General features: G+C 41.1%; 1 protein-coding gene across 3 annotated transcripts in view; it reads left to right on the top strand.

The window, feature by feature from the left end:
* Positions 1–6148: 6148 nt before the first annotated feature.
* The window catches only part of TTC1 (tetratricopeptide repeat domain 1), a 59535-nt gene continuing 38960 nt past the window's right edge, over positions 6149–26723 (top strand). For 2 of the 3 annotated variants that reach the window (XM_032259535.1, XM_032259537.1), the window contains exons 1-2: positions 6153–6256; positions 7972–8330. In XM_032259535.1, coding sequence (XP_032115426.1) covers positions 8001–8330 — 330 coding nt within the window. In that variant the 5' untranslated portion in view covers positions 6153–6256; positions 7972–8000. Of the gene's footprint in view, positions 6257–7971; positions 8331–26723 lie in introns of all 3 variants that reach the window. The other variant, XM_032259536.1, reaches the window with a different exon arrangement.

Here is a 26723-nt window from a genome sequence, read left to right as displayed (position 1 = left end):
TAGGAAATTTAAAATTTGACCAGGTATACTGGCTCACACCTATAATCCCAGCACTTTGGGAAGCCAAGGCTGGAAGATACCCTGAAGGCCAGCAAATCAAGACTAGCCTGGTAAAAATAGCAAGCCCCTCTCTCTACCAAAAAAAAAAAAATTAATTAAGGCACAATGGCATTTGCCTGTAGTCCCAGCTACTTGGGGGACTGAGGTGAGAGGATGGCTTGAACCCAGGATGTTGAGGCTGCAGTGAGCTATGATTGTGTGCCACTGCACTACAGCCTGAGTGACAAAGTGAGGCCCTGTCACAAAACAAAAATAAAATAAAGTAATAAAATATGTGTGGCCAGGCACAGTGGCTTATGCATGTAATCACAGCATTTTGGGAGGCTGATGAGGGAGGATCACTTGAGGCCAGGAGTTTGAGGCTGCAGTGAGCTAGAATTATGCCATTACACTCAGCCTGGACAACAGAATGAGATCCGGTCTCTAATAAATAACTAGGCTGGGAGCTACACTCCAGCCTGGGCGACAGAGCCTGTAATCCCAGCACTTTAGGAGGCTGAGGTGGGAGGATCACCTGAGGTCAGGAGTTCGAGACCAGCTTGTCCAACATGGTGAAACTCCATCTCTATTAAAAAAAATACAAAAATTAGCTGGGCATGGTGGCAGATACCTGTAATCCCAGCTACCAGGGAGGCTGAGACAGGAGAATCATTTGAACCTGGGAGGTAGAGGTTGCAGTGAGTGGAGATCACGCCACTGCACTCCAGCCTGGGCAACAAAGAATGAAACTCCATCTCAAAAATTAAGTAAATAAATAAATCAATAAATAACATATGTGGTTCACATTGCTTTTCTGTTGGGCATGCTGATCTAAGGGAAAACAAAAATGTAGACATATAGATGCACAGAATGCTAATTCTCAATTATGTCTCTTAACAGAAATTTTAATTCAAGGATTGGAACTGGGAAAAATTAAGAAGCAAAAGCATCTTTTGGAAACACTGTAGGAATGCATAATCCACATCTTATTTATTTATTTTTATTTTATTATATATTTTGTTTGAGACAGAGTCTCACTCTGTTGCCCAGGCTGGAGGGCAGTAGCACAATCTCAATTGACTGAAACATCCGCCTCCTGGGTTCAAGCGATTCTCATGCCTCAGCCTCCCGAGTAGCTGGGTTTATAGGCTTGCGTCACCACATCTAGCTAATTTTTATATTTTTAGTAGAGACAAGGTTTCACTATGTTGGCCAGGCTGGTCTCAAACTCCCGGCCTCAAATAATTCTCCTGCTTTGGCCTCCCAAAGTGCAGGATTACAGGCATGAGCCACCATGCCCGGCCTTATGTATTCTCATATACATCTCATTCTCAAGGAGTTCCTTCAGTATCCCTGACTGTTCCTTAATTTTGGACCCTCCTTTGGCAAGCTCAAGAAGCCCAATCACAGGGGAAAGAGAGAGAATGGAGCTCAGGACTTAGAGGATCCCAGAATGTAAGGTTTTATCCGCAAAACCAACTGGGCTCAATACCTTAAGGTATTAGTATAATACTTTGAGCACAGAAAGGACTGAGTCAGTCTAGCATAAGTTTAAATCGCTTACTCCAGGGAATGTAGTTGCATAGAGCTTCCCAAAAACTTGGAAGGTATGCATAAGTCACTGGAGGAGGCAGGAGTGATTTCTGTCTCTGCCTGTAGATTTCCTGCAAAGCAGTTCATTTTAAGTTAAAGATACGTGCCAGGGTCTGCACTAAGTGTTTTAGGTTTGTTATCTCGTTTATTTATTTATTTATTTAGAGATGGAGCCTCGCTCTTGTTGTGCAGGATGGAGTGCAGTGGTGCAATCTCAGCTCACTGCAGCTGCCACCACCCAGGTTCAAATGATTCTCCTGCCTCAGCCTCCCAGGTAGCTGGAAGTATAGGCACGCACCACCACGCCAGTTAATTTTTGTCTTTTTAGTAGAGACGGGGTTTCACCATATTGGCCAGGCTGGTCTCGAACTCCTGACCTCAGATGCACCACCTGCCTCGGCCTCCCAAAGTGCTGGGATTACAGGTGTGAGCCACTGCCTGGCCTCAGGTTTGTTATCTCTTTTAAGCCTCAAGAAACCTTATGAGGTAAGTATCACTGTCACATTCATACTATATTACCAAGGTTTGATGACTTGTCTAAGGTCACATACCTCGTAATAGACAATCTATCTATGCTCTTAACCACCATACTGGACAGAATCTATGCTCTTAACCACCATACTGGACAGCAATCCAGTTGTCATGCTAGTGACCCAAAAGACCATCCTTAAGGAAGAGACTCCTTCTCTTTTTTCCTCCATTACTACCAGTTACACTGAGACTTGCTCGTTTCTTCCTAATCTCTGACCTGTTTCCAGCACAGAGCTGGCCACAAAATAAGTGGGCAACACCTTACTGATTGAGTGATGGACTTGTGTCATTAAGAAACCACTGACCTGCTCTCCCCTAAAAAAAAAAAATCCCTGAAGGAAACTGGTTCTTTTGCTACTTTTTTGATTTATTTGTATATCCACCACTGGACCTAGTACGATGCCTAGCCTTTATTCATTATTCAATAATTCGTGTTCAGCATTGATTCTTTCAACAAACTTGGGTGCTCAGCTCTCTATCTGGGGGGTGTGAATTCATAAATCTTGCCACTATTAATAATAATAGTAGTAAATAACAATAGTAATAATAAAATCGCTATTAGTAATTAATCATAATAATGGTAAATTTGTGAGATCTTCATTCATAGTAATAATGATTACAATAACAGCAAACATTTATTGAGGACTTACTATGCTAGGTGCTATTAGTATTAAAGTGGCCGGGTGCAGTGGCGCCCTCCTGTAATCCCAGCACTTTGAGAGGCCAAGGTGGGTGGAGTGCTTGACTTCAGGAGTTTGAGACCCGCCAGGGCAATATGGCAAACTCCGTCTCCGTAAAAAATACAAAAATTAGCCAGGTGTGATAGTTAATCAGGTGTGATAATAATCAGTCCCAGCTACTCGAGAGGCTGAGGTGGGAGGATCGCTTGAGTCCAGGAGGTCAAGGCTGCAGTGAGCCGAGATCATACACTGCACTCCAGTTGGGGTGACAGAGCAAGAACCTGCCTCAAAAAAAAATTTTTTAAGTATTTTTTCTATCTTGAACACTTCATTTTCTGTGTTTTAGATAAGACATGACACCATTTAATTCTTAACCCTATAATTCCAAAAATGTCAGTATCTACTTACTCAAGTGAGGAGAGCTGAGTGGCCAGTGTTTGGGCCATAAATTTCTGAAATAGGATGTTCACTGATCCCTTACAACTGTAAACAGGGCAAGCTTGGTCTCTGCTCTGGGAAAATATAAACAGAACCACCTCTGAATCAAAAACATTTCTTATCCTTTTACAGGATCATTGTAAGGACTAAGAAACAAAATCTTCCTGTTACCAGGAATCAATGGGTTGGCTTCCATCATTAAAACTTTGTTTCTTGCTTCATGTTCTATGAATATTTAAGCAGCATCCAACTACTTATTGTTCCTAAAAATGCTTCTGATATTTTCATTCTCCAGATTGTGTATCTTTTTACCTATCCCGGGTTGTTGTTTCCCCCACACCCCCCAACCCCCCACTGAGTGAACTATTCCTCTTTCTACAGCCTAACTCGAATATCTTATTAGTGAAGGCATACCAAACTGGGCAGTTGCACTTTGTTTTGTTTTTTGCTTGTTTGTTTGTTTTTGGTATAAAAAGAAAGACAGATTGCTTCTTCTTTTGGGCTCAATAACTTCTTTATTTTCCCTCTCTACTCCCCCAGTAGTCTGTGAGCTCCTGATGATGGGGAAGGGCAGGGACTGTGTCTTATTAAGCTGTCTGGTCCCCAGCTACCAGCACAAGACCTGCCATATAATATTATTGTAGCTAATATTCATTAAACACTGTGCTAATATTCATTAAACAAGTTTAAAGAAACGCTGTTCATTAAACTTGTTCTCCCAACAAGTTTGTGAGGTAGGTACCATTCTTACCCATCCCAATTTTTACATATGAGGTAAATTCATGTATTAAAAAGCTGGCCAGGCTCTGTGGCTCACACCCGTAATCCCTGCATGTTAGGAGGCTGAGGCGGGAGGATTGTTTGAGCCCAGGAGTTTGAAACCAGCCTGGTTTTTTTTAATATAGACAGAATCTCCCTCTGTTGTTCAGGCCAAAGTGCAGTGGCATAATCACAGCTCACTGCAACCTCTGACTCCTAGGTTCAAGCATCCTCCCACCTCAGCTAAGACTACAGATATGTGCCACTGTGCTTGACTAATATATATATATATATATATATATATATATACACACATATATATGTGTGTATATATATATGTATATGTGTGTATACATATATACATATATATATACATATATCTCTCTGTAGAGAGAGAGAGAGAGAGAGAGATGGGTTTTGCCATGTTGCTCAGGCTAGTCTCAAACTACTGCCCTCAAGATATCCTCCCATCTCCATCTTCCAAAGTGCTAGGATTACAGACATGAGCTACCACACTCAGCCTCCCTTTACACTTTTTAAATTCTGGATGTATTTCTAAAAATTCAGAAATGTTAAAACCAAAAATCTGATATATTGTTGATGTTTTAGTACATAAAGCTTTCAACTTACAAAAAATACAACTGTGTGCATAACCTCATTTAGATGTAAATTTAGAAAATAAGTTTCATACTCTTCCTGAAAGGTTCTTCTAGCTATCTATCTCTGCAATAGGGTCTGTGAATTACAGAAAATTATCTGCTGTCATGGCTGGTTACTGTCTGGCTACCTTGAGGATGGGTACTATATTTCAATTCTGTGATCCCAGCACAATGCCCAGGGTCTAATAAACATTCAATGAACATTTCTTGAATGACTGTATAGGGCAACCACTTTTGGTCTCAGGGTTCCCTTACACTCTTAAAAATTATTGAGGTTAGTCTGAGTGCAGTAGTGTTTACAACTAACTGATCACCACCAGTTACAGATCTTCTTTATTTCTTCTCCACTCTCACTGCTTCACTTGGCTAGCCCTTAAAAAATAAAAATGGGCCGGGCGCAGTGGCTCATGCCTATAATCCCAGCACTTTGGGAGGCCAAGGAGGGCGGATTGCTTGAGCTCAGGAGTTCAAGACCAGCCTGAGCAACATAGTAAAACTCTGTCTCTACTAAAAATACAAAAAATTAGCCGGGCATGGTGGCGCGCACCTGAGGTCCCAACTACTAGGGAGGCTGAGGCAAGAGAATCTCTTGAGCTCCGGAAGTTGAGGCTGCAGTGAGTCGAGGCTGTAATTGCGCCACTGCACTCCAGCCTGGGCGACAGACCGAGACTCTGTCTCAAAAATAAATAAATAAATAAATAAATAAAGAGTGAAACCAACACCACAGGGATAGACTTCTTTTTTTTTTTTTTTTTTGAGACGGAGTTTCACTCTTGTTACCCAGGCTGGAGTGCAATGGCGCGATCTCGGCTCACCGCAACCTCCGCCTCCTGGGCTCAGGCAATTCTCCTGCCTCAACCTCTTGAGTAGCTGGGATTACAGGCACGCGCCACCATGCCCAGTTAATGTTTTGTATTTTTAGTAGAGACGGGGTTTCACCATGTTGACCAGGATGGTCTCGATCTCTTGACCTCGTGATCCACCCGCCTCGGCCTCCCAAAGTGCTGGGATTACAGGCTTGAGCCACCGCGCCCGGCTTAGACTTCTTTTTTTTTTTTTTTTTTGAGACGGAGTTTCACTCATGTTATCCAGGCTGGAGTGCAATGGCGCGATCTCGACTCACCGGAACCTCCGCCTCCTGGGTTCAGGCAATTTTCCTGCCTCAGCCTCCTGAGTAGCTGGGATTACAGGCACGCACCACCATGCCCAGCTAATTTTTTGTATTTTTAGTAGAGACGGGGTTTCACCGTGGAGCACGAGGTCAAGAGATCAAGACCATCCTGGCTTAGACTTCTTTTTGTCCTTTTTTTTCCTCTTGTGAAGAGTAACGCGGAGTCTTGCCGTAACACAAGATGGCAACCTTCTCTCAAATGTCACTCCGTACAATGACGTCAGACAGCGACCGTGCCTTTTCTTCCTGAGAATTTCCACTACATTTCCCAGGATGCTTTGCCAATAGCGACGCCCTTAGTCGTCATAGACGGAAGTGCACCTGACTGAGCGGAAGTAGAAGATCTCGGAGGCTAAGAAGGTGGAGACTGGAGAAGCTGAAAGGTTGTGAGTAACCCCGTGGGTCTAAGCGTCTTGGCTGCTAGGAACGAAGTTAGGGAATAATCTGCTGGGAAGCGCGAGGCGTCACTTCGCTAACCCTAGGAATTCAAACTCTTGTGTTCTTCTAGTAGACCTGGGAACAAAGAGAAACAAGACATTGCTGTGGAGGCTAAGTGTCCGTATTAACACCTTGCTGGTTTTTAAGTTTTCTTGGAATAAATTAGGGCGAATTCGGACTCCTGTCGTGACACAAGGGTCGTTGGCGTGATTTTGCTGCAACTAGAGCAATTTACATTTTTGCAAATCTCTAGCTGCTGATGGTCTGACTCAGCTTCTACAGCAGTGGCTCGCAATTGGCTGCACATTAGAATCACCTGGGATGCTTAAAAAAAAAAAAAAATGATGCTCTTGCTTGACGCCACACTAATAAATCAGAGTCTGGTCAGGTTCTGAGCGGTGGTATTTTCTAAAGCATCTCTAATGTTCTCTTTGGCTGCTGAGGTTCACAGTCACTCTTTCTAATGCTTGACTCTGACCTCCATGGTGATCCTGATTAGAGTCACCTGCGCCAGGGCTCCCATTCCACTGTAAGCTGCGTGGGCTCTACCACACGCATTTGGGTTAAAGTGAACACAATTTTGGCACGGATTTTATTTTGAGGTCCACTAGAAACGTATTCTTGGGCTTCCTGCGGTGGTGCTAAAAAGACGGATCGTAATTTCTTACTCATGCCTTGGTTATTCTGAATGGAGATTAGAGCTGCTTCCTTTTCCTTGTCACTGTGTTAGTTTCTGCCTAATTTTTGCTATCCAAACAGAACGCGAACAGTGGAACATGGAAGAGTCACATTAAAAACGGCTTCTTTTGTTGCTTATAAGAAGTTCTGGGTAAGGCTCGGTGGCTTACGCCTATAATCCCAACACTTTGGGAGGCCGAGGAGGGTGGATCACGAGGTCAGGAGTTCAAGACCAGCCTGGCCAAGATAGTGAAACCTTCTCTCTACTAAAACTACAAAAATTAGCTGGGCACGGTGGCAGTTGCCTGTAATCCCAACTACTCGGGACGTTGAGGCAGGAGAATCGTTTGAACCCGGGCAGCAGAGGTTGCAGTGAGCTGAGATCGGACCACTGCACTCCAGCCTGGGTGACGGAGTGAGACTGTGTCTCAAAAAAGTAAAGAAATGGCCGGGCGCGGTGGCTCAAGCCTGTAATCCCAGCACTTTGGGAGGCCAAGGCGGGTGGATCACGAGGTCAAGAGATCGAGACCATCCTGGTCAACAAGGTGAAACCTCATCTTTACTAAAAATACAAAAATTAGCTGGGCATGATGGTGCATGCCTGTAGTCCCAGCTACTCGGGAGGCTGAGGCCGGAGAATTGCTTGAACCCAGGAGGCGAAGGTTGCGGTGAGCCGAGATCGTGCCATTGCACTCCAGCCTGGGCAACAACAGCAAAACTCCGTCTCAAAAAAAATAAAAATAAAAAAAAATAATAAAAATAAAGAAGTTCTGGTACCAGATTTGACCAGGAAAGGGGTGTCAGTTAAAATGACGTTTGACATCATTATTACTTACAATAAGCTATATTTTTAAATAATGAATTCCAGTGAAATGAGGTTAGGGTGTTTTTTGGCTGTGATGTAGAGGTTTGTTTAGGTTTGAAACAGACCTTTTAAAATATGAGCACCATTACATAGCAGTTGTTTTCTTTTGTTTTCCCCCAGCTTTAGCGTCACCTCCCTCACTGGGCAGCATGGGGGAGAAGTCAGAGAACTGTAGGGTTCCAGAGGATCTGTTCAATGGTTTGAAGGTTTCAGATATTCAGGAAGCCGAGTGTGCTGGCCCTCCAGTTCCTGATCCCAAAAATCAGCATTCCCAGAGTAAGCCGCTCAGGGGTGATGAGGCCCATCTCCAGGAGGACCAGGGAGAAGAGGAGTGTTTTCATGACTGCAGTGCCTCATTTGAGGAGGAGGCGGGAGCAGACAAGGTTGAAAACAAATCTAATGAAGATGTGAATTCCTGTGAACTAGATGAAGAATACCTAATGGAACTGGAAAAAAACATGTCAGATGAAGAGAAACAGGTAAGTATTTTGTTTCTTGTGGAAGATCTGCTACTTTCACTGCATTTTAAAATAATGTGGTTGGTACTGCATCATAGACCACTGCATCTGTGGTAAAGAATAACTTGCCCCTTTGTCATCTTATTGTTTTAGTAGTGATGAATCTGAGATAAATCAGTAGCATAACAGGGAAGCACTGAGTGTGTCTGCTTAGCAAAGAAATTTTCATTCTTTTCTGTGAACCTTGAGTTCTATGTTCATCTTATACTTCAGTAGTCTAACGTAAGAGTCCTTTTGTTTCATTATTTTCAAAATGTATACATCCTTTTTAGTTTTCTATTATGACCTTTTCTGTGGTTGGCTGCTGAAATTTCTGTAACGAACATTTTTATGTTTATGCCACATTATATTTATGCTACATTTATGCTTATGAACATTTCCTGTTTATGCTTATCCCTTATTAGCAAAATACGACTGCCTGAATATCTTGGTGGAGTTTGGGTTGCAGAGATCTTGAGGAACATAATCATGTTTGATTATAGCTAGCTGTTGTTTGTTGAAAGCCTGCAATGTGCCATCCACTGACTTAAAATGTTACTTGTGTTTTTGTTGATTTTCACAACATGCCTGAGATACACACTTAGCATTTCCCATAAGGAAACAGCTTAAGAGTGGTGAAGTAACTAGCCCAAAATCAAACACCTAATGAATTGCAGAACTAATTCTCAAATCAAATCTGTTTGATTCCAAAGCCAGAGTATAATGTAGAATGTAATAACAAAAACATCTGTCTTTCTACAAAGCAGATAAACTAATAAAATGTACAGTCTCCTGCTTCTTTTCTCTGGGGCTACACCCTTAACTGGGCAGCCCTTCACTTTTGGAGACATCTGCTGTCCTACTTCCTTCTGCTTGCACAAGCTAGGTAGTCTATGGAGAGTCACTGTAATATCTTGAGTTTGTCTACAAAGAACTTGAACAAGATTGTAGTTTCTACCACTAACAAGCTTACTCACTGAACAGGTTGTGATACATTGGTAATGAGTTGAGATCATAAACGTGCAGCCTAAGCCTAACAGTGGGGGTGGGAAAGTCCTGGGGTGGGAAGGAGCGTCTTCTCTTTCCTCTCTCCTTGGCATTTTTGATTATCAAATCAGTTAGCTTTATGTGAACTTACTCGCTTTTGTGCTAGTGTCTGCCACCAGAACAGGAGGAAAAAGGGTAAAAATGAGCCAAGTTTATAAACTGCCAAAGCAAATACAGCTCAAAAAAATTAAATACTGTTCCATAACATTATAGCAGGTTTCAGTCTTTTTAGAAACACTGATTATGCATCTATGTTAAAAATTTAGCACTGCTTTTCTGATACCTTAATGTATTTTACCCTGAAATCATAACAAATTTTCTAGTGCCCTCTGGATTTGACAGTTGAATGGTTTGGCTCAAGGTGTCACAAAGTCTGATCCCCACCTCTAATTTAGTAAAACTTTTTTTGTTATTTTTGTATCCTAGATCAGAAAATCATACTTTTAGGGTCTATAAATTTTTTTAAAATTTTTTTTTTTTTTTTTTTTTTTTTTTTTTTTCTTTTTGCAACAGGATCTCACTCTGTTACCCAGGCTGGATGGGCTCAAATGGATCCTCCTACCTCAGCCTCCTGAGTAGCTGGGACAACAGGCATGCCCTACCCTGGCTGGCTAATTTTTGTAGGTTTTTTGGTAGAAGCAATGTCTCACTACATTGCCCAGGCTGGCCTCCATCTCCTGGGCTCAAGCCTCCCAATTTGGCCTCCCAGAGTGCTGGGATTACAGGCATGAACCAGCACACCCAGCCAGGATAATTATTTTTATTGCCTGTAAGTTTAATATTCTAGGTAGAACAATACATTTTTTCACTTTTTTCCCTCCTTTTAAAAATTGAGATATCATTTAGTGAAACACTATGTCAGGACTAATGTGTAGAATTCAGTGAGTTTTGACAATCATATACACCTGTGTAACTCGCATTTCTATGAAGATAGAGAACATTTACCTCATGTCAGAAACTGGATTTGTGTGCTTTATCAGTCATTCCTTTCCCAACCCCACCAGTCTCTGGTTAACCACTGTTCTGATTCCTATCTCATAGGTGGCTTTTTCCTGATCCAGACTTGTATATAAATATAATTATACAGTAGTATTCATATTTAAAACATAAATATTTTCTATTATTTTATACATATCAGTCGAAGTGTTTTCATAGCTGAATTTGAAAATTTGTATGAATAGCTCATAACAGTAACATACTGTAGTGCTAGTCCTGTTATTTAGAGAAATGTAAGCCACTAACTCCACTTTAAGGAAACAACCTATGAGAGTACAAATTGCCTTCAGCTAATTGTGGTACTTACTCTATTAGCTGTTTTCATGCTATTTTGATAAATATCTTTCTGAAATTTTCAAGAAGCCAGCAAAATAGGTGAAGAAATGTCTTCTGCATATGGTTTGGGTTTAATAGGTCATTAGGAACAGGATAGTTTTACATTTGAATCTTTCTTAACAGATAAAAGTTCAGATAGTTAACAACAAAAAAACACAAATAGGCTGGGTGCAGTGGCTCACGCCTGTAATCCCAGCACTTTGGGAGGCTGAGGCAGGCAGATCACCTGAGGTTGAGAATTTGAGACCAGCGTGACCAACACAGAGAAACCCCATCTCTACTAAAAATACAAAATTAGTCAGGCATGGTGGTGCATGCCTGTAATCCCAGCTACTTGGGAGGCTGAGGCAGGAGAATCACTTGAGCCTGGGAACCTGAGGCTGCAGATTGCGCCATTGTAATCCAGCCTGGGCAATAAGAGCGAAACTTCATCTCAAAAAAAAAACACAAATGACCAAAAAATGTAAAAAGACTTTCAGCCTCATTAATAATAATAAATAATACAAACTAAAACATTATGTCTAATCTGTCAGATCAGAGCACTGATCTGATGGTGACAAGGAGAGGATATTGGAACTCATATATTAATACTGTGAATTTAAATTGTTATGTTACTGCATGGGATGTAGATACCAAATTTTTATATGAACATTTCTTTAGATAGGGCTATCAATGGGCTCTTCTGCTATGATAGGAACGTTCTACATCTGCACCACACGGTAAGGTAGCTGCTGACTACATCAGGCTGTTGAGCACTTAAATGTGGCTATTACAGCTGAAGAACTGGATTTTACATAACTAATTTAAATACTCACACGGGGTGGCTCACACCTGTAATCCCAGCACTTTGGGAGGCTAAGGCGGGCAGTTCACCAGAGGTAAGGAATTTGAGACCAGCCTGGCCAACATGGTGAAACCCCATCTCTACCAAAAATACAAAAATTAGCCAGGCCTGGTGGCAGGCGCCTGTAATCCCAGCTACTCGGGAGGTTGAGGCAGGAGAATTGCTTGAAACCAGGAGGTGGAGATTGCAGTGAGCCAAGATCACACCCCTGCATTCCTGCCTGGCAGGCAAGAACAAGACTCCATCTCAGAAAATAAATAAAAAGTCACACGGGCCAGGGACAGTGGCTCATTCCTATAATCCCAGCACTTGGGAGGCTGAGGCTGGAGGAGTACTTGAACCCAAGAGTTTGAGACCAGCCTGGGCAACATAGTGAGACCCTGCCTCTCAAAAAAAAATTTTTTTAAGCCTTTAAAAAAATAATAACCACATGTTTACAAGCCTATAGCCCCACCACTCAGGAGGCCGAGGCAGGAGGATCCCTGGAGCCTGGGAGTTTGAGGCTGCAGTGAGCCATGATCATGCCATTGCACTCCAGCCTGTGCAACAGAGTGAGACCTTGTCTCAAAATGAATAAATAAATAATTTTAATTAAAATAGTCATATGTGCCTAATAACTATCATACTGGACATGACAGCATTAACACTGATTCTCTTGTAGCCATTTATTCAAGGAAATTGTTAGAAATATGCACAAATGTATATACATAGATGTATTGTAGCATCATTCATAATTTTAGAAAGCTAGACAATGTTAAACAGGGTATTTGTAGTATAGTAAATATATTTGGTCTTTGTCCCTGGTTCCTGTCACAAAGCCCCTAAAACCCTTGGAATTTTGTGATAATGTATCTTTTGTTATTCTTAATGCACCCCTTTTGATAACACCTGAGTTCATCCTAATGAGTTAACTTTTAGGGTGTGGCCTATCAATAGCCTAAGGATGGAGCCAGTCACCAAAAAGACCAAGTGATTAGAGGTTTAGAGGGTTGGAACTTTTGGCACTATCTACCAAACTCCAGAAAAGGAAGAGGGCAAGTGCTGGATGGAGATTAAGCTCCATAAAACCTTTTTTCTTTTTGTGTTTTGAGCCGTCTTGCTGTGTTGCTGTTGTATTGGATCGAGCGTAGAAAGTTAGCACCAAGACAAAAGTATGCCAGATTGCAGGGTCATTTATTATGCCGGCGACCACAGAGGACTCGTGTCTCTCCAACCTGTGGCGTCAAAAGGAGGGTGCCAAGACTTTTTATACCCGAAAAACCACCTTGGGAGTGAGGGTGAGGAGTGGGGATGGGGATGAAAAGGTTTTGGACATTCCAAGGGCTAGGGGATTCTGTGATTCACCTCCTGGGCGGAGACGAGGGCGGGGGTCTCCGGACATTCCAAGGGCCACGGGACTTTTGTCATTCTGTTTGTTACTTCAGTGGTTTACAGAAGTCAAGATAAGCATTTGTTTACACACAGATCTTAGTTATCCTGGGCTGCTTATTTTAGTTATTACTAAATAACTAAAGCAAAGGCTAGCAATTCTGGCACAATATCACATTGCCCAGGCTGGAATGCAAAGGTGCGATCATAGCTCACTGCAGCCTTTGACCTCCTGGGCTCAAGCAGTCCTCCTACATCAGTGTCCCAAGTAGCTGGGACCATAGGCGCCCGCCAAGACACCTGGCTAATTTTGTTTGTATTTGAAATGAGGTCTCACTATGTTGCCCAGGCTGGTCTCGAACTGCTGGGCTCAAGCAATATTCCCTTATCAGCCTCCCAAAGTGCTAGGATTACAGCTGTAAGCTGCTACGCCTGGCCTATAAAAAATCTTGAACAAGAAATCTGATGAGCTTCCAGGTTGGTGAGCACATGGAGGTGTTAAGAGGGTGGTACCCAGAGAGGGCATGGCAGCTCTGCACTCCTTCTCCGCTACCTTGTCCTGTGTGTGTCTTCACCTGGCTGTTCTGTATCCTTCATAATAAACTAGTAAGTGCAAGTAAAGTATTTCCCAGAGTTCTGTGAGCCATTCTAGCAAATTATTGAACCCAAGGAGGGGGTGGTAAGAACCTTGCACTAACCAGTCAGTCGGAATCACAGGTTACAACCTGGGACTTGTGATTAGTGTCTGAAGTGGGGCCAGTCTTGTGAGACTAAACTCTTAACCTATGGGATCAGACACTGTCTACCCGGAGATAGTGTCAGAACTGAATTGAATTGTAGGATATACATTGGAGAATTGTTTAGTGTGGAAAAAACTCACATCTGGTATCAGAACTATTGGGAGGGTATATTAGAGAAAAAATGTGTTCTTCCCAGAGTATTATTTAAATTCTATTGTTGTATTTATGTAGTATACAGTACAGTTGTTAAAAATCTTGGCCAGGCCAGGTGGCTCATGCCTTTAATCCCAGCACTTTGGGAGGCCGAGGCGGGCAGATCACCTGAGGTCAGAAGTTGGAAACCAGCCTGGCCAACATAGTGAAACCCCATCTCTACTAAAAATACAAAAATTAGCCAGCATGGTGGTATGCATCTGTAGTCCTAGCTACTCAGAAGGCTGAGGCACAAGAATTGCTTGAACCTAGGAGGCAGAGGTTGCAGTAAGCCGAGATGGCGCCACTGTGCTCCAGCCTAGGTGACAGAGTAAGGTGCTGTCTCAATCAATAAATAAATAGTTTTTAAGAAAATTTTTAAAAAGATGAATTGTGGGCATGGGAAGCTGCCTGTAATATAATACCAAGTTAATTAATCAGGTTATACAACAATGATGATATTTTTTAAGTTTAAACCTATGTGAAAATATGTTTATACTTACAAATTTGAAGGGTATACACCAAAGTATAAGCAGTGAGTAACTTTGAGAGGTGTGATTATTAGGGAATTTTAATTTATATGTAATGCAGTTTTGTAACATTTGCCTTTTTTTACAGTAAGCCTATATTACCTTATTTCATTTTAAGAATATAATTAAATAAAAATAGATTATTTACAACCAAAGTGTATGCTTTACCACAAAATCACATAGAGCTGACCTCTGAGGATTTTGGAAAGAAGTGCTATTCCATGTAGGGTTTATGTATTATGAAAGGTTTCTCATTGGACACAACCAAATAGCATTAGCCAAAGTTTGTTAATCAAGCTAACTTCGCTTGACCTATGGCTGGGAAGATAATTCAGGCTCAAATGTAGTGTCGCTTCTCAGCAGGACTCGTAAATCAAAAGTAATTGAAGAGGAAAGCAGTTAAGATTTGGTAAAAACAGGAAAAGCTGTCAATGAGAGTATAGTGTATTTGTGTTTATGTCAGCAGTAAATCTTAACTATTTGTGAAAGCTTAAATATAGACATGACTACCCACAGGAATGGAATTTTACCGAACATTTAGATGTATTATGTATGTGAAGCAAATAATTGGTTCTGGGAGGCTTGGCTAGGTGAAGGACAGATGTAGCAGCAGATGAGAATTATAGTAATAATATGAGACAAAAATGCTGTCTTAATTTGTTGGAACTTCTATTAAAAAAATTTTAGACTCGATAATTTATAAATCATAGAAATTTATTGCTCATAATTCTGGAGGCTGAGAAGTCCAATATCAAGGTGCCAGCAATTTCAGTGCCTGGTGAGGGCCTGTTTCCTTACAGATGGTACCTTTTATGTCCTCACCCGGCAGAAGGGGCAGGGCAGCTTTCTTCAACCCTTTTTATTTGGACACTAATCCATTCATGAGGATGGAGCCCTTATGACTTAATCACGTCCCCAAAGTCCCCATCTCTTAATACCAACACAGTGGGGATTAGGTTTCAACATTAATTTTGGGAGGGATACATTCAGACCATAGTAAGTTTTTATAGTATTAGGACCTATGGCACATACTGCAGAATGTTGGTATTGATTCCATAAGAAAGTCGCCTTTTATGGACTGCTTGTCACAGTGCGGTTTCTTAGGCCTCGTGTAAATTTCCTAGGTAATTCATATGCACATACAGAGGCTTGAGGACCACTGCCATGGGGTTGGCACAGTCTTCCTTCATTAAATAGCTGTTGAATGAATAGCATCTTTATCTCCCCAAGGAGAGCCAATAATTGGCCTTACAAGTTACAGAAATTTTTTTTCTCACATTTATTCAAGAAATATTTGCATTTCTTCTACACGCCAGGCATTGTTTGAGGCCCTGAGGGATGCAGTGGTGAACAAGACAGAGGGGGGTTTCTGTTCTCTCATTGGGGAATAAGGACAAAATGTTAAGATGAAGTGATGCAGGGTTGGGGTTGGAAGGATGGTGCTATGGTTTGAATGTTTCCCTCCAAAATTCGTGTCGAAACTTAAACCTCAATGTGTAGTATTGAGAAGTGGAGCCTTTAGGAGGTGATTAGAAGAATTAATATTCTTAAAAAGTATACCAAAACAAGACTTGAGGGAACCTGTTTAGCCCTTCTGCTCCCCTTCCACCAAGTGAGGATGCAGAAGGAAGGCACCATGTTGAAGCAGAGAACAGCCCCTTTCCAGACACCAAATCTGCTGGTGCCTTGATCTGGGAATTTCCAGCCCCTAGAGGCATGCAAAATAAATTTCTATTATTTATAAATTAGCCAGTCTGTTATTTTGTTACAGCAACCTGAATGGACTAAGACAGGTGGAGAGGACTGCTTTAGATAGGCTGGTCAGGAAAGCCTCTCTGGAGAGATGGCCTTTCGGTAAAGATTTGGGGGTGTGTGGCACTGGGAGCAGCCAAGTGTGTGACAGTCTGAGAGGGAAGCATTGCAGACAAAGAGAACAGCTCAATAAAGGCCCTAAAATAATAAAAAGCTTGGTGTATTGGCATGTTCAAGGAATGGAAGAGCCAATGGCTGAAGCATAATGATTAAGGAAAAGAGTGGGCTGATAGTAGGCAAGTGTCTGATTATGGGACAGTTCCCAAGCCATGGTAAAGAATCTGAAGTTTATTCCAAGTACAGAAGGAAACAGATGGATAGTTTTAAACCCGGGAGAGGACAGAAGTTATTTACATTTTAATGAGAGAATTCCAGTTCTTACACAGAGAATGGAGGGTGTGAGGATGGAGGAGGGACGTCAGTGGAACATTTGAGACCAGTTAGGGTCTAATGCAGTAACCCAGGCAAAGATGATAGTAGCTTGAACTGTGGATCTGAAGAGAAGTGAGTGATTTTGGGATATATTTCAGAGGTAAAGCTGACAAGACATTGCAGTGGATTCAATTGAAGGGATGGAGTGAGACATCAGAATGATGCCTTGGCTTCAGCTACTGGGTGGATAGATGGTGATACCCTTTATTAATATGAAGAAGATGAAGGAACTTTGAATTCATCCAGGTTCTGGTGATTTAATTCTTTCCTGCAAACAAATGTTTTTTATTTGTAAGCCAAAATGCAGATTTAGTCATTTCAGTGGGTTTGCTCCTTTTCACTAGTTGTTTGCAAATGGTATTCATTTACATGTACACATAAGGGATCCAAAAATTTGTTGTTTGGTGAACATGGACTCAGAATGTATGATATCTGGGATTTTAAAACATTAGGCTCTGAAAGTTTTAAGAATTATTCTTTAAGGTCATTTTCTCTTTAGGAACCATCATCAAAGCTTAGAAGTTTCAGTTTAGAACGGAAGTTATATTTCAGTCTCTTCCCTATCTCTGTCATTTTTCCTGAATTCCAGATTACTTAATCTTTTGGGATTTCCATGTTTCTGCCATCGTATTTTATCATTTTTATAACCTAATCAATGCTGTGCCTGTGGATGTGTTTGTGGGGAATACTTTCTTGATTGCTTCCAGAAAGTTTTCAGGAACTTCTTCCATAGTGGTCTGCATATTTCTGTTAGCTTCATGAGCAACCTTTCTGATTTTGTTGTTTCCCTTTTCTTTCATTTCTTGTTTTTCTTTTTTTTGAGGCAGTTTCACTCTGCTGTCGCCCAGGCTGGGGTACAGTGGCATGATCTTGGTTCACTGCAACCTCCACCTCGCGGGTTCAAATGAATCTCCTGCCTCAGCCTCCCAAGTAGCTGGGATGACAGTTGCCCACCACCATGCCTGGCTAATTTTTGTGTTTTTAGTAGATGGTTTTCACCTTGTTGGCCAGGCTGGACTCAAACTCCTGACCTCAAGTGATCTGCCCACCTCGGCCTCCTTTTTTTTTTCATTTCTAATGTGCATCCTTTGGAAGCAAGGTTGTCATTTTTACTAACTTAGAGTTACCACTGTTGGACTTCATGCTGTCTGCAAATAATTGAATCAAATCCTGGAAGGACCTTAGATTTCTGATCCCAAGTTTATTTATTTTTATTTTTGTAGAGGCCTTTTCCCTTGGCCTTTCAAAGTGCTGGGATTACAGGCATGAACCACCCTGCCTGGCTTGATCCTGAGTTTAAACCTGAGGAAATAAGGGTTGCTTGCTCTAAAACAGTGGTCCTCAACCCACCGGCCATGTACTGGTACATGTTAGGAATCCAGCCACACAGCAGGAGGTGAGCAGCAGGCTAGTGAGCCAAGCTTCATCTGCGTTTACATCTGCTCTGCATCACTTGGATTTCTGTCTGAGCTCCACCTCCTGTCATATCTGTGGTGGCATTAGATTCTCATAGGAGTGCAAACCCTATTGTGAACTGCACATGCAAGGGATCTAGGTTGCATGCTCCTTATGACTAATGCCTGATAACCTGTCACTGTCTCCCATCACCCCCAGGTGGAACCATCTAGTTGCAGGAAGACAAGCTTAGGGTTCCCAGTGATTCTACATTATGGTGAATTGTATAATTATTTCATTATATGTCACAAGGTAATAATTACAGAAATAAATTACATAATAAATGTAATTACGAACACCCCTTCCCCTACCACCCCCATCTGTGGAAAAAATGGTCTCCCACAAAAGCAGTCCTTGGCGCCAAAAAGGTTGGGAACCACTGCTCTATAACATTTGGAAGTTAGGTGTGTTTACATTATTTGCTGGTAGAAAAGTTAAAATGACGTTCAGTATTTCCTGTGTTTATTAAGGAAGGTCACTTTATGTAGATCAGTGGTTTCCAGACTTTATTGTGCCTAAGTATCACAGGAAACGTATTAACCATGCAAAGCCTGAGAAGTATCTGATACCACAGACCTGTGAGGTGACAACCTGGCATCTGCTTTGTTAGCAACCCTCCCAGGTGATTTCAATATAGGAAGAACAGTGGCTACACCATGGGAAACAGATCCAGATGGACACAGATGACTAAGCTTCCAAAACAAGAACTATTAACCTAACCAGTACACTGACTGCATCCAACATTGAAGAACTGAACAGAGATTTTCTTTTACGTCCATTGATCAAGGTCTAAAAACAACTTACTGGGCCAAACTTAAGCAGTCCTGATATAGAAAATTTGTTTCTTTTGAGTTTTGGGAAATAGAATTTTCTGATTTAAGAAACAGGGAACTATTTCCGAGATTCATTCCTCATAGATCAGTCATTTTTTTCCTCAGAAGGATAATACCTAATGAGAGGCAGGTTCTAACTGTGGCTTAGATCTAAAGATCTTCTCATGCCTCCCTAGAGGACCTGTAAAGGTGACTTGTGGAAAGAACAGATGTGTCTTTTTGTATGTAAAGCAAGTGATGTCTGATTTCAAAGAAAACAAAACCAAAAGCTTATTTTTTAATAAGGAATTCCTTCAGAATAATTTGCAGAACTGGTGTCTCTAGACCTTCCAATATTTGCATTCCAAGTGTAGTTTTCTCGTCTCACCTAGATAAGACTAGAGCAGAAGTTCTGTTGCATGTGCCTTCATTTTCCAGCAGTTGAGCAAGTGTGTAGCTCTCTTTACTCTCTCTTTTACCCCAGTGATTGATCTCTGGATACTGTGATCTCTGAGTATACTGAGCTTGGCATAAAGTTTATGCCGACTTATTTTATAGCAATTACTTCACTTAGCTGCAGAGGGCAGCAGAGAGCTGCTGATAGATTTATAATGCACCTAAGAGTCCTGGTTTCTCCCTGTTTATCTGTTGCGTAGATGCTTACCATACGATTATTTAATTATGAGATTATTATTTAAATGTATTTCATGCAAGTTTTTACTATTTAATAATGATAGATGGGATATACACTTGTAAGCTCCAAGTCAAGTGTATGTATTCACTGAGATAAAGCAAAAGAAATATTGTGCTCAGCCACTGCATTGTAGTCTGTTGAAGAGTGGCCTATTCATAAGGGACTAGAGGAGCACTTTCTAACATTTTGCCATGCTACGCCAGGATTTTAAGTGATATCAGCTGAAATTCTCTAGCTTGAATTTTTGGTTTTTTTGGAGGGTGGTTTTTGTTGTTGTCCATTAAAAACTTAAAATCAAGCTACCTCTAATATTTTAAGCAAGCAAATTAATCCATTTGCAGCTCTTAGCACAATGTCAGGCACCTAATAAGTATTATGAGTTTTAGCTCATTGAATGAGTTACACAGATATGGAATCAGACATCTAATCTAGTATAGGTAATCTAAGCAGATAGGAGTACTATGTTACAAAATAGGAAATTACGAGGTAAGACTATAGCCAAGTAATGGATATTTGCTTTACAGGAAGCATCTTCACTTAGCAATATTAGTATACCATTTTTCATCCTAACTAGTATTTAAAGTAATTTGTCTTGAGTATGTTGGGTATAATAAAAAATAAAGAAAGAAAATAATTTGGTTTCGTTACAGAATATCTTCTTTATACAAAGCACTTTATAATGTTTAAATCCTTGATTTGCTAATTTTTTTTTTTTTTTGAGACGGAGTTTCGCTCTTGTTACCCAGGCTGGAGTGCAATGGCGCGATCTCGGCTCACCGCAACCTCCGCCTCCTAGGTTCAGGCAATTCTCCTGCCTCAGCCTCCTGAGTCGCTGGGATTACAGGCACACGCCACCATGCCCAGCTAATGTTTTGTATTTTTAATAGAGACGGGGTTTCACCATGCTGACCAAGATGGTCTCGATCTCTTGACCTCGTGATCCACCCGCCTCGGCCTCCCAAAGTGCTGGGATTACAGGCTTGAGCCACCGCGCCCGGCCTGATTTGCTAATTTTATTCTTCAGAAAGGACACTTGTAATAGTTTCCACCCTTATTTCTTTTTCAGTTAAATGAAAATTAACCCACATATGCTACAGATTCAGGGTAATTCTAGAACTTGAGTTATTCATTCAGCAGATATTTGTTAGTACCCGCAATTAACAGGCAAAAGTGGCTAGGTACAGTGGGTCAGACCTGTAATCCCAGCACTTTCGGAGGCCTAGGTGGGCAGATCACCTGAGGTTGGGTTCAAGACCAGCCTGGCCAATGAAGTGAAACCCTGTTTCTACTAAAAATACGAAAAATTAGCTGGGTGTGGTGGCATGCACCTGTAATCCCGGCTACTCCAGGAGGCCGAGGCAAGAGATCTCTTGAACCTGGTAGGCAGAAATTGCAGTGAGCTGAGATCACATCACTGCACTCCAGCCTGGGCAACAGAGCAAAACTATGTCTAAAAAAAAAAAGAACAATTAAGCAGAATTGGATTTTTTTTTTCTTTTCTTTTCTTTTGAGATAGGGTTTTGTTCTGTTGCCCAGACTGGAGTGCAGTGGTGCAATCGTGGCTCAGTGTAACTTCCACCTCCCAGGCTCAAGTGATCCTCCCACCTCAGCCTTCCAAGTAGCTAGGACTACAGACATGAGCCACCACACCCAGCTAATTTTTTTTATTTTTAGTAGAGTCATGGTCTTGCTATGTTGCCCAGGCTGGAGTTTTCTTGAAGAATATGATTTCCTCTGACAAGAAATGTATAGTTCAGCTAGGGAGACTTGTAACTATGCTTACATTTATATTATAGGTAGTTTAGTGTTTTATCAGTATACTGTAGTTAGCATGTAAGTGTGGGGGAGGCAGTGGGTAGAGCCTTCTCTGTGCTTTGTACATTAGCACAGTGCCTGCACGTTATATGCCATAAGTGTGTTGAAAAACTGTCGTTACAGAGGTAGGAGTTTAAAGTCCTTACTGGAGATTGTATTTAGCTCTTGAAAGATAAAACCTCTTTCCCAGGTGGAGAGTTTCATTTTAACTTTTTATTTTTGAAATAATATTTTTTAGAAAGTAGCAAGAAATAGATTCCAGCTTCCTCCAATTTTAACAGCTTACATAGCCATGGTGCAATTATCAAAACCAGGAAATAAACATTATTACAACACTATAAACTACAGCCCTTATTCAGATTTCGTCACATTTTCCACAAACGTCATTTTTGTTCCAGGATCCAGTTCGCTATCCCTCATTGCATTTAGTTTTCATATTGCCCTAGTTTTCTCTAGCTGATGATAGTTCCTTTGTCTTTTTTTTTTTTTTTTTTTTTTTCTTTAAGACAGAGTAGCTCAAGCTGGAGCACACTGGCATGATCATCGCTTATTGCAGCCTCACACTCCTGGGCTCAAGTGATCCTCCTGCCTCAGCCTTTTTCATAGCTAGGACTACAGGCGCTTGCCATCACTCCCAGCTATCTTTTTTTTTTTTTAGGACAACATTGGATCTTGCTTTGTTGCCCTGGTTGGTCTCGAACTCACGTGCTCAAGTGATACTACCACCTTGACATCCCAAAGTGTTGGGATTATAGGCATACACCATTGCACCCATCCTCCATTGTCTTTTACATCCTTAGAATATGCAGTTATTTTATAGAACGTCCCTCAGTTTGCGTTTGTCTGATTTGTGTGTGTGTGTGTGTGTGTGTGTGTGTGTGTGTGTGTGTGATTTAACTAAAGTTATGTGTTTTTGTCAAGAATACTACAGAAATGATGTCCCCTTCTTACTGCATCTTATCTGGGGGTGTGTGGTGGTATGTCTTATTACTGGTGATGTTAACCTTGATCATCTGCCTTCTTTCTTCACTGTGAAGTAATTATAGCATATTTCCCTTTATAGTTAACATCTTGGGTGAGATAATTAGAGAGTTACTTAGGTTAGATTTTTTTTTTCCCCTTACAACATCAATGTTTAATATAGTTCATTTGTTAGTATTTGTACTCCATTTTGAGTTCTTCTTACATCCTGGTGTTAATTTAATTGTTTATTTGGGGGTGTACAAAAACATAACTGTGGTTCTCCTAGAGTTATACAAAACGATATCTCAAGAAATATTGTGCCCTTTCATCCCTACTGCCTCATTCCCATTCTTTCTTCCCCTTTCCCACCCACCTCCTGTAGGTAACCATTCGGTTTCTTGAGTTTGTGATCTGTCTACCCTGTTTCTTTTATACAAATGAGCAGATGTATATTTTCTTATATTCCTTTTTTATACATGAGGGATTACAGATACTTTATTATACTTTTAATTTTTTTCACTTAACAGTATATCCTGGAATACCCATATCAGTTCATAGAGATCTTATGAATTCTTTTTTTCCAGCTGAATAATACTCCATTATATGGAAGTACCTTCATTTATCTAACTACTTGTATTCACGAACATTTAGATTACTTCCACTATTTGCCATCACAAACACTGCTGCAACAAATAATCTTGTGTGTGTGTTTTTATATTGTTGGAAATATATCTTCAGAGTAGGTTCCTAAAAATGGGATTTGTGGGTTAAAAGGTAGGTGCAGCTGGATATGGTGTTCCTGTAGTACCAGGTAATTGGCAGGCAGAGATGGGTGGATGGTTTGAGCCCAGGAGTTCAAGGCTAGCCTGGGAATCATAACAAGAAATTGTCTCTTTTTTAAAAAGAAAACCCCTGCTGCTGGGTGTGGTAGGTCATGCCTATAATCCACAGCACTTTGGGAGGCCGTGGCAGGAGGATTGCTTGAGGCCAGGACGTTGAGACCAGCCTGGGCAATACAGCAAAACCCTGTCTGTATTTTTAAAATAATAATATTTAAACATTTTAAAAACTGGTAGATGCATATGCAGTTTTCTTAAGAATTATCACTGCACTCTTCAGAAGATTGTATCAGTTTGTATCCTCACTGGCAGCAGATGAGATGGCCTGCTTCCCACAGCCTTGCCAGTAGTATGTGTTATACACTTTACTTTTTGCCAGTCTGAGGTGGAAATGATATCTTAGTATTATTTTAATTTGCCTTTATTTAATTTTAGTAAGTTAAAGCATTTTTTCATATATTTGAGAGCCATGTTTATATTATTTTTTGTGAGTTGTCTATTCCCCATTTTTTCTATGGCATTTTACTTCTTTGTCTCTCAATTTTTAAGCTTTTTAAAATATATTTTAAATCTTAGCACTTTGCGATGCATGTTGCAAATATTTCTTCCCTGTTTGTCAGTTGTCTTTTTTAAATTGCGATAAAATATGCATAACATAAATTTACCATATTAATCATTTTTAAGTGTACAATTCAGTGACATAAAGTACTTTTTTTTTTTTTTTTTTTTCCCCCCCGAGACGGAGTTTCACTCTTGTTACCCAGGCTGGAGTACAATGGCGCGATCTCGGCTCACCGCAACCTCCGCCTCCTGGGTTCAGGCAATTCTCCTGCCTCAGCCTCCTGAGTAGCTGGGATTACAGGCACGCACCACCATGCCCAGCTAATTTTTTGTATTTTTAGTAGAGACGGGGTTTCACCATGTTGACCAGGATGGTCTCGATCTCTTGACCTCGTGATCCACCCGCCTCGGCCTCCCAAAGTGCTGGGATTACAGGCTTGAGCCACCGCGCCCGGCTAGTACATTTGTTTTTTGAACAACCATCCCCACTAAGCATCCCTAGAACTTTTCATCTTCCTAAACTACAGTCCATATCCATTAAACAATAACTACCCATTTCGTCTTTCCCCTATCCCCGAATAAGCACCGTCCTACTTTCTTTCTGTCTCTAAAGTTTACTACTTCAGGTAGCTGATGTAAGTGGAATTTTCTGTGTCCTGTTATATCTGGCTTATTTCACTAAGCATCATGTTTTCAAGGTTCATCCATATTGTAGCATATATGAGAATTTTATTCCTTCCTAAGTAGAATAATATTCCATTTTATGTATACACCACATTTTGTTTATTCATTCATCTATGTGGAGACTCGGGCCACTTCCACCTTTTGGCTCTTGTCATTAATGCTGTTATGAACATTGATGTACACATATGTCTGATGTCAGTTGTCTTTTGACTTTGTTTACAGTGGGGTGTTTGTTTTGTTGGACAAATAATTTTTTTTAATTTTTTTCTGTAGTCAGATTTATTAATCTGTTTGTATTAGTTAGGGTTCCCTAGAGGACAGAACTAATAGGATGTATATATTTATATATATTTATAAAGGGGAATTTATTAAGTATTAACTTACACAGTCACAACGTCCAACAGTAGGCTGTCTGCAATCTTGAGGAGCAAGGAGAGCCAGTCCGAGTTCCAAAACTGAAGAACTTGGAGTCTGTTGTTTGAGTGCAGGAAGCATCCAGCACGGGAGAAAGATGTAGGCTGGGAGGCCAGTCTCGCCTTTTCACGTCTTTCTGCCTGCTTTTTATTCTCTGGAAGCTGATTAGATTGTGGCCACCAGATTATGGGTGAGTCTGCCCTTCCCAGCCCACTGACTCAAATGTTAATCTCCTTTGGCAACACTCTCACAGACACACCCAGGATCAATACTTTGCATCCTTCAATCCAATCAGGTTGACACTCGGTATCAACCATCACACTGCTATTCTTACACTATCTCTGTATTTTAAGTCAAAATGTTATTTCTCATACTGAGGTTAAAGAGAAATTCATATTTTCTTCTATTACTTTTATGACTTTACTTTCTACATTTAGATTTCCAGTTCGTTTGGATTTTATTCTTGTATAGGATGTGACCTATGGGTCTAATTTCATCTTTTTCCAGATGACTACCAAGTTGTTCGGCATCATTTTTTAAAGTTGATCTTTTAAAGGCATAGTGGCTCATGCCTATAATCCTAACAATTGGGAGGCCGAGGCTAGTAGATTGCTTAAGCTCAGGAGTTAAGATTAGCTTGGGCAACATGGTGAAACCCTATCTCTACAAAAAATACAAAGTTACCTGGATGTGGTGGCATGTACTTGTGGTCCCAGCTACTTAGGAGGGGTGGTAGGAGGATCACTTGAATCCAGCAAGTCAGCGCTACAGTGAGCCGTGATCACACCACGCTGCACTCTAGCTTACATGACAGAGCAAGACTCTAGCTCAAAAAAAAAAAAAAAAAAGGTTCATCTTTGTTATAGTGATCTGGCTAAATTTTAATAGCAGCTAAGTTGAAGTGTATCTCTTATACTCCAAATACTCACCTTCTCTACCTGTTTGTCAGATTATCATTTAAAACCTAACTGAGTTTATGGTGACATCATTTATCAAAACAAAGACCCTCAGTGGACACCACCAAGAAAGCATTGTTAAAAGTCTCTCACACTGTCATTATATCTAAGAGTCTCCTGAAGGGCTTGAACAGCTGCAGAAGCTCTACACAGGAGGGTTGAGCTTTGAAACAGCCATTGGAGTCTGCGGAGCCATTTCGAACAGTGGAGAATGTTCACAGTCTGTGTGGTAACGAGAGATCCAAACACCAAGCTCTCCAGGGGCTTTGGGTGTGTCACCTGCACCACTGTGGAAAAGGTGGATGCAGCCTTGAATGCAAGGCCACACAAGGTGGATAGAAGAGCTGTGAAACCAGAGAGCTGTCTCAAGATCTCAAAGACCAGGTTTCCACTTAACCGTGACAAGCATCCTTGTTGGTGGCGTTAAACACTTAATAATACCACCTAAGAGATTATTTTGAACAGTATGGAAAAATTGAAGTGATTTAAATCGTGAGTGACTGAGGCAGTGGCAGAAAGAGGGGCTTTGCTTTTGTAACCTTGGCAACCATGACTTCATGCTTCATGGATAAGACTGTCATTTGGAGATGCCATACCATGAATGGCCACAACTGTGAAGTAAGGAAGGTTCTGTTGCCACAGGAGATGGCTAGTGCTTCATCCAGCCAAGGTTCTGCAAACTTTGGTCATGGTTGTGGGACTGGTTTTGGTGGGAATGACAACTTTGGTCATGGGTGAAACTTTGGTCATGGTGGCTTTACTGGTAACAGCAGTTGTAGATACAGTGGCAGTGGCTCTAATGGATTTGGTAATGATAGAAACAATTTCAGAGGTGATGGAAGCTACAGTGATTTTGGCAGCTACAATAACCGGCCTTCAAATTTT

This window comes from Sapajus apella, unplaced genomic scaffold (assembly GCF_009761245.1).
Source record: "Sapajus apella isolate SASKATOON/1434 unplaced genomic scaffold, GSC_monkey_1.0 scaffold110, whole genome shotgun sequence".
NCBI classification, from domain to species: Eukaryota; Metazoa; Chordata; class Mammalia; order Primates; family Cebidae; genus Sapajus; species Sapajus apella.
The sequence above is the reverse complement of the archived record's forward strand: the minus strand, read 5'-3'. Positions and strand labels throughout refer to the sequence as shown.